The sequence below is a fragment of the Haliaeetus leucocephalus genome, unplaced genomic scaffold (genome assembly GCF_000737465.1).
Source record: "Haliaeetus leucocephalus isolate CR32 unplaced genomic scaffold, Haliaeetus_leucocephalus-4.0 Scaffold228, whole genome shotgun sequence".
Lineage (NCBI taxonomy): Eukaryota > Metazoa > Chordata > Aves > Accipitriformes > Accipitridae > Haliaeetus > Haliaeetus leucocephalus.
In genome coordinates, this window is record NW_010972664.1 from 17,004,314 (window position 1) to 17,011,209 (window position 6,896).

Here is a 6,896-nt window from a genome sequence, read left to right on the forward strand (position 1 = left end):
CCGGGCCGCCCCTCAGCGCGCCGCGGTCCCTCCGTCGGCGGGACCGGCCTGCGCCGCCTCAGCCCATCGTTGGGCCTCCGGTTCCCCGGGGCGGAGCCGGCCGGGGGCTGCCGGGGACGGCGGTTCGCCCTGGAGCCGCTCTCCGGACGTTTTCACTCGCGCTTAAAATCCCCCGCGTTTTACCCCGCGAGCAGCCGCCGCCTGTGGGGAGGGAGCCCTGGCTTCCGCGTTTTGTGAGAGGGGATGACTCGGTCTCCGGAGTAGACCTGGGCCGGCCGGGCAGGGGCAGACCGCTGGGTCCCCGGGGGGGGCTGGCTGTCCCTCAGCAGCGCCCGCGCGTCCCGCGGGAGAGGGTGCGTGGGCACTGGGGGTCCGTTTGCGCCAGGACGCCATTTAGCAGCTTAGAGGGCAAGTGCCAAGTAAATAATAACTTGCACCCGTTGTTTTTCTCCTCGTTTCTAGGTTATTGATGCGACTTCGTTAGGTTGGGGCACCAGAGTGAAAGGCTTCGTTGCTTGTTTTGCAATAGGATGCCTGTGCTCGCTCTTGGTAAGGACTTTTTGCTAGATCTCACTTGAGTTTCAGGAGCCCCAATCATTACAGCCTTGCTGCATGCTGTTGCTTGATTTTTTTATTTTTTTTTTTTTTTTTAACCTCTAGGAAGGTAGCTGACTCGGTTCCAGTTAGATGCAATGCACTAGCTCTTAACGAGAGTGCCAATAAATGTAATTTACTTCTGTGTGTGTGATTCTGCAGTTTGGGTTTAAGTTTTCCTAAGGCTTGTGTTGTGACATTTCTTGGATATATTTCTTTTGCAATTTAAAAATTATATTAATTTTTTTCCCCTTTCTCTCTCTAAATGTTTCTTCTTAGGGTAGTTGTCTGCTATGGGTACCAAAGAAAGGGCTGATCCTCTTTGCGGTGTTTTATACACTGGGGAATATTGCATCTATTGGGAGGTAACAATCTTTATATACTAGTCCCCTAATAAAGATGAGAAACTAAAGCAGAACGATAGGTGAAGGTGCGTAAGTGGTAGAAACTGTTGCATTTGTGTGAAAAGATTTGCTTATGTAGATCATTCTCTTGTTGCTGAATTTTAAAGAACAACATTTCCCCCGTAGTGCCCTGAAATGGTGAAATAAGTTTTTATTCTGTTTATTGTTATTAGCAATGCATTCAAGGGAAAAGTTACTCTTCAGTAAAGAAGAATCAGACTGATACTTTGAGCACTGAGGCTTTTTGATTTTTTGGGGGTTTTTCCCCCTCAAGATAAAAATAATTCTTTGCCATTTTGCATTTGGTAATGTTCTGTGTGCTTTGGTGAATGTATTTGGGGCAGTCTGTCTGTCAGGGCAGGCCTGTTTGATAAGCCTTCCTGGCCATTGATGTTCCTGAAGCACAGCCCCACTGACTTTGTGACAGACACAACCTTCTCTGATGGAGGAAACTTAACAAGATGTTAGAAAGCACAAGGAATGGTATGGGAAATAATATAGTAATGAGGTGGAATAATATAGTATATGAGGCAGAAATACCACCTTAGATAAAACTTTCACCTTGTGTAATTCATGCAGTATCAATCACCAGGGCCCTAAATGAGGGCTGCAGATCTGGTAAGGGGTCAGAGAATGGATCCAGGCCTGAAAACAGCCCTTTATGTAGAGGATTTGGGCTGGATTACCTAGTAATCCACGCAGAGCCTCCGTGGCTGGTGTTTTTGAAAAGCAGGTTAAAAAAGCATCTGTCAGGAATGATCTAATTGAAGCTGACCTTGACCTATGCTTCTAGCTTGATAGTTCTGCTCTGCTTATGTTAATTGTAACTGAACAAATGTAAATAAAATTATAGAATAAATACCTTGCACAAAGAAAAGCAGGAATGGATTTTGTCTCATTGTGTATGCTGTTTCTTTTGTTATTCAGCACTGATTACTACAACAACATAGTGTACTGATGTCCCATATGACAGGAGACGATTTAACAAAATAACCCCCCTTCGTAAGGAATCTTGCCTAGTTTCACTTTTGCTTTTCTACCTCTGTGTTCATCTTGGGGTTTTTTTTCACAGCACTCTTTTTCTTATGGGACCAATGAAACAATTGAAAAGGATGTTTGAGCCTACACGTTTGATTGCTACTATTGTTATGCTAGTAAGTATCGAAGGAACCAGTTTTAACTCATGCTAACTTGTAAACAATTTCCATTGTGAAGTCCTTTTGTATCATCGATCTAATTATGTCTTAAGATGTGTTTGTAGGTGGCTTTTTGGTTTGGGTTTTTTATTTTTTTTCTTAAAACATCAAACATCCTGTACATCTGCTATAGTGGAAAAGTACATGTAGCACCAGAAAACCATCTTCCCATAATGAAAGACTGAGCTGAAGCCAGGTTGTTAGGCTAAACGAGCATTAAGGGCCCGCGGCTGGCGTGTGTGAACCGTGCACACGCTTTTTTAGGGTGCTTGAGGTCACAACATTAAATTTTCATGTTGCATGGAAGATGGGAAGCTAGTTTTTAAAAAGTTGTATTATAGAAGTTGTTTGACATTCTATTTTGCATAATTTTGTCTTTTTAGATTCTACCTGATTTGCTTTAAAGAGCTGTGTAGGTATTTCTACCTTGATAAAATCGTCATTTCCTGACAAAGCAACTGGGGAATCTCTATGCCCATCTTGTATTAAAAATACAGAAATCAACCCAGTTGGCTGATAGCTTCAGGTTTTGAAACTTGTATGACACAATGAATTTTCAAATTCAACATTCAACCGAAGTCAGCCCTTGGAATTATCTTCAGAAGATGGGAGTTCTGGCCAACCTTCTACTGGGGCAGGGAGGGGAAGGTAAAAATTGCTGTTAAGTTTCAGGCTCTCAATTGTTTGAAGTGCGTGTGCTTTTTGTCTCTTCAACTTTTCCATTTTCTCTTTGAGAGCCTAAAATCTGGAAGGTGGTTTAACTTTCATGAAACTGTCCTCCTATTTTGAGTATGAATGTCTTCAGAGCATTTGCTCGGCATCAGTGCTTCCTATTTTTAAACATCCAGAGAGGCTGCAGGCAACTGATAGAGCTTGAGAAATTGACTGTGTATGCTCACGGATCAGCAGCAGGCAAGAAGCCTACTATGTGGTGTGTTTTGTATGCGTTTAGGATCCCTGGAGTCAGGAGAATGCCTGGAATGTTGTTCACTGGAATAAAGCCAGTTGTTAGATGTATGATGTAGAATTTAGATCAATATATAAATCACCACCTTAAAACTAATGGAAAAACTACATTTAATGTCAATAATCATGGTTGAGGGGAAGCGTATGACTTCTTCGGCAATGCATGTGTTACTGTCTTGAATATGCAGTACTACATTTTTTTTTTAAGTCAAGCACAAAAACACACGTTATAATCTCTACTAGCACAATGGTACCTGTGTATCAAAAGGCTGTTAGATGTTGATGGAGGAAGATCAAGTATCAGCATCTGTCATAGCTAAATGAGTTGTCGTGTCTTAAATTGAAAATGAAAACTTGAACTAAAAGGAGGCTCTTCTTAAAACTGAGAGTTAAAACAGAAAATAATTCAAAATGGCCTACTACCCCTCAAGATTTTAACTGTGTTGAAAAAAGAAAAAGTGCCAGTTTGAATGGCTGTGCTGGACTTTATACTAAACAGGAGAGCTACTAAGGAATAGCTGAAAGTTCTTAAAAGTGTGTTGTAGTTTTAATTGGTAAGAATTAAGTAATGACATAACTTCAACCCCATGGTAACCTTGGGAATCAACGGGAAATGTGGCATGTACAGAAGCAGAGAAAGACTGGAGTTTTAACTGAAAAGTCTTACTTACACAAAATGATGAAGTGTGATGTATACCTATGACACCAAGAAGTGTGTGAGATGAAGTAGGGACCTCTTCCTCTTGTTCCTTTGCAGCCATAAAATTATTTTCTGGAGATATCAGGCTGATATTTCCTCATTGCTTTAACTCACTTCAGAAATGTAATAGCGAGAGCATTTTAAATACAGGGAACTCTTATGCAGGATTGGATAAAACTATGAAATGATGTAATCTGTTTCTGTCTCTGTGAAGGAACCCATTACAGTCTTACAACATCTATTAAAAGCTGGAGTTGTTTCTATCTTTAATAGAAATTGTTTGTTTTCTTCTAGTTGTGTCTCATACTAACACTGTGTTCTGCTTTCTGGGTGAGTACTTGAGTCCTATATGTATATATAACTGGAGTATATTTTAAAACTAAGATTCTTACACTGTTGTCTCTGCTGTGTGTCTTCCCCCCCTTCCCCCTTCTCTCCTTCAGTGGCGTAAGGAAGGACTTGCACTCCTTTTCTGCATCTTTCAGTTTTTTGCCTTGGCATGGTAAGTGATTACTTTCACACACACTCCATTTTCTATTGTACCTAACATCAGTAGCTGAATTGTGAGTGGATTTTGACCTTGCATGAGTCAGAGGGAAGCAGAATTTTTATCTCACCATTCCCCTAGAAGCAAGACAGTGCATCAGTGAGGAGCTGACTTGCTCCTGCTTCTTGGCCTCTCACACAACTTCAGAGGCTTTGGAGATGGAGCTCAGGGCTCCATTGCTGGGGGAAGTGTTTAACTTCTGTGAGCTTGAAGTAAAACTGCTTTTTTTCTTTCCCTTTGAAATCAATTTGTTGCTTGCTGTCTGGTATTCCTATTCTACACTGTCCTGAATTTGTCTTGTTAAAAGACCCAGATATGCCAATCAAATTAAGTGTCACTGTTCTTTAAGTTAACGTATGCTCTGTGTAACGTCACAGAAGTTGTACAGAAACTGATATGAAATCTAGCCAGCCCTCAAGACTGATCTTACCTGCCTATAGGCATTGGAGTGTGAAGAATATTGGGTGCAGGAGAACTGTGTTTAAAATGCTTCTACAATATGCCCTGTGATTTTGCCATAGGATTTCACAACCTGGCTGCAAGGATGCTCATTCCTGTTGCTCACAAACTCAAAGCTTCATTTAGTTACGCGTCTTGCAGTTAACTTGTTCAGAGCATCAGAGGGGTTGTTCTTCTTGATTGTGACTCTAATAAAATCTGACATAAAGAGTAACCTTAAAAATCTTTCTTCTTAGGTACAGCATTTCCTTCATACCATTTGCAAGGTAAGCTTCCCTACTCCCTTACTTTTTGTCATCTTGAGGTTTAATGGTACAGAAGATTAGTTTATAGAAGCATTGTAATGTATGGCTTTAGAAGTTTTTCCATGATGGCGTTTTAGGGGGAGGAAATACAGGTAGTTAAACCTGAAAACAAAACTAAGCATCTTCTCTAGCAGGAGAACACAAATGTAACAAAATGAGAGGGCTTCCTATAAAAATATGTAAGTGTGCTGACCACATGCTAAACTTAAGGCTTGCCTTTGGAATGCCTAAATGTTGGTCCAAAATGCTACTAGACAAGTGTCATCTTCTGTGTACCTTTTTTTCCTGTTGTCCCCCATGAGCACTATTCTGTGTTTGAGCACACAGTTCTCTATCCTGCTCCATCAGCCCCACCCTTCTTCAGCGCACCACCTCCATACGAGCTTACAGGTGTCATTTCCATTGCAGTTGGGCAGGTGGACAGTGAGCAGACCCGCTTGTCTCTAATGCATTCATGTAGTCATGCTAATTATGTAAACGCAATTAATACATGGTCAGTTGATCTTTAAAGTCCTCAGTGTCAGTGCAATAGCAGCATGGAATGAGACTCATCAAGCAGCATAACTGATTTTTTGTTTGTTTGTTTGTTTTTCTTTATCCTGCCTGTAGGGATGCTGTGAAGAAATGTTTTTCGGTCTGTCTGTCCTAACAGGAATACTGGATGCTTCACAAAGTTCTAGGAAGTATAGTAGAACTATGTTAAGATCACTGTGTATGTATTTTTCTACTTCTGTCTTAAACATGTGCCTTTCAGCTTGTTGTTAGAAGCTCCTTGTGTTAAATCCAGTGTATGCAATTGCCTGGTTTTGTAAGCAATGGTGTCTGTAGGACAGGGTGCTTGTGATCAAATGAAGTTCGGTCTGGCAGAAGAACTGGGCAAAGGTCCAGAATTTGTTATAATAATTCTTATGTAAAATCATGTATTTGTGTGGTTTTGCAAAAGTAACAAAGTAATACGTGAAGTCTGTAAAATGGAGACCTTGACTCTGATGGGACTATGCCAGTCTAGAGGATTTCTTTTTCAAGAAAAAGAAATCAGTTGGCAACTGATTTCTTACTGACAACTTGGGTTTTTTTAAATAGCATGTAGTCACTTAATCTTTGCACTATTTGCCTTGGATAATGGAATATTGGTATTCTTTCTTTTCCTGCCTTCCTTGCAAAATTTTAGGTTTATGAGACTTCTAAAAAATTTAATTCTAAATGAAAAGACTGTTTTCAAGTAAGTAAGAAATGTTTGCATCTTTAACAAAGTACTTAATTTTCAGTTTAGACTGATGGTGTTTCCTTAAAATACAGGAAAGGGACATTTTCATCTGTAAAAACTTGTTCCCGTAGGAAAAGCACTTACAAAATAAGGTTGATAGAATTTTTTCAGCTGCCAGGAGCGTGAGTTCTTTGCCTTGCCTACAGCTAATGGTAACATATACAAGGTAAGAAACTGAAATTTTCCACATGGAGCAAGGTGCTTCTTTTCTTCCCCAGCTGTAGCATAGGAGCAGTGCGAAGCTGAGGGCATGATAGGTAAGCAAAGGGAGAATTTATGTATGTCCTGTCTCAAAGGACAAACTCTGTTGATAAGGTGGAAGTGGGCTATTGTTTAAGCAGTCTGGGCTGGGGAGAAGACATTTTCTTCTGAACTTGTAAATAAGTTAACTCCAACATTCCTATTTTTTTTAAGTGGGATCAGTTTCATTTCTCCTAAAGCTCTTGTATACACTAGTG

General features: G+C 40.6%; 1 protein-coding gene across 1 annotated transcript in view; it reads left to right on the forward strand.

Annotated features, from left to right (window-relative positions):
- Window positions 1-6,004, forward strand: part of SFT2D2 (SFT2 domain containing 2) — a 6,201-nt gene extending 197 nt beyond the window's left edge. Inside the window, exons 2-8 of the mRNA XM_010567380.1 lie at window positions 463-549; window positions 874-959; window positions 2,071-2,152; window positions 4,155-4,190; window positions 4,304-4,362; window positions 5,103-5,132; window positions 5,781-6,004. Of these exons, the coding sequence (XP_010565682.1) occupies window positions 463-549; window positions 874-959; window positions 2,071-2,152; window positions 4,155-4,190; window positions 4,304-4,362; window positions 5,103-5,132; window positions 5,781-5,820 (420 nt within the window). The 3' untranslated portion in view covers window positions 5,821-6,004. The remainder of the gene's footprint in view (window positions 1-462; window positions 550-873; window positions 960-2,070; window positions 2,153-4,154; window positions 4,191-4,303; window positions 4,363-5,102; window positions 5,133-5,780) is intronic.
- Window positions 6,005-6,896: the final 892 nt, after the last annotated feature.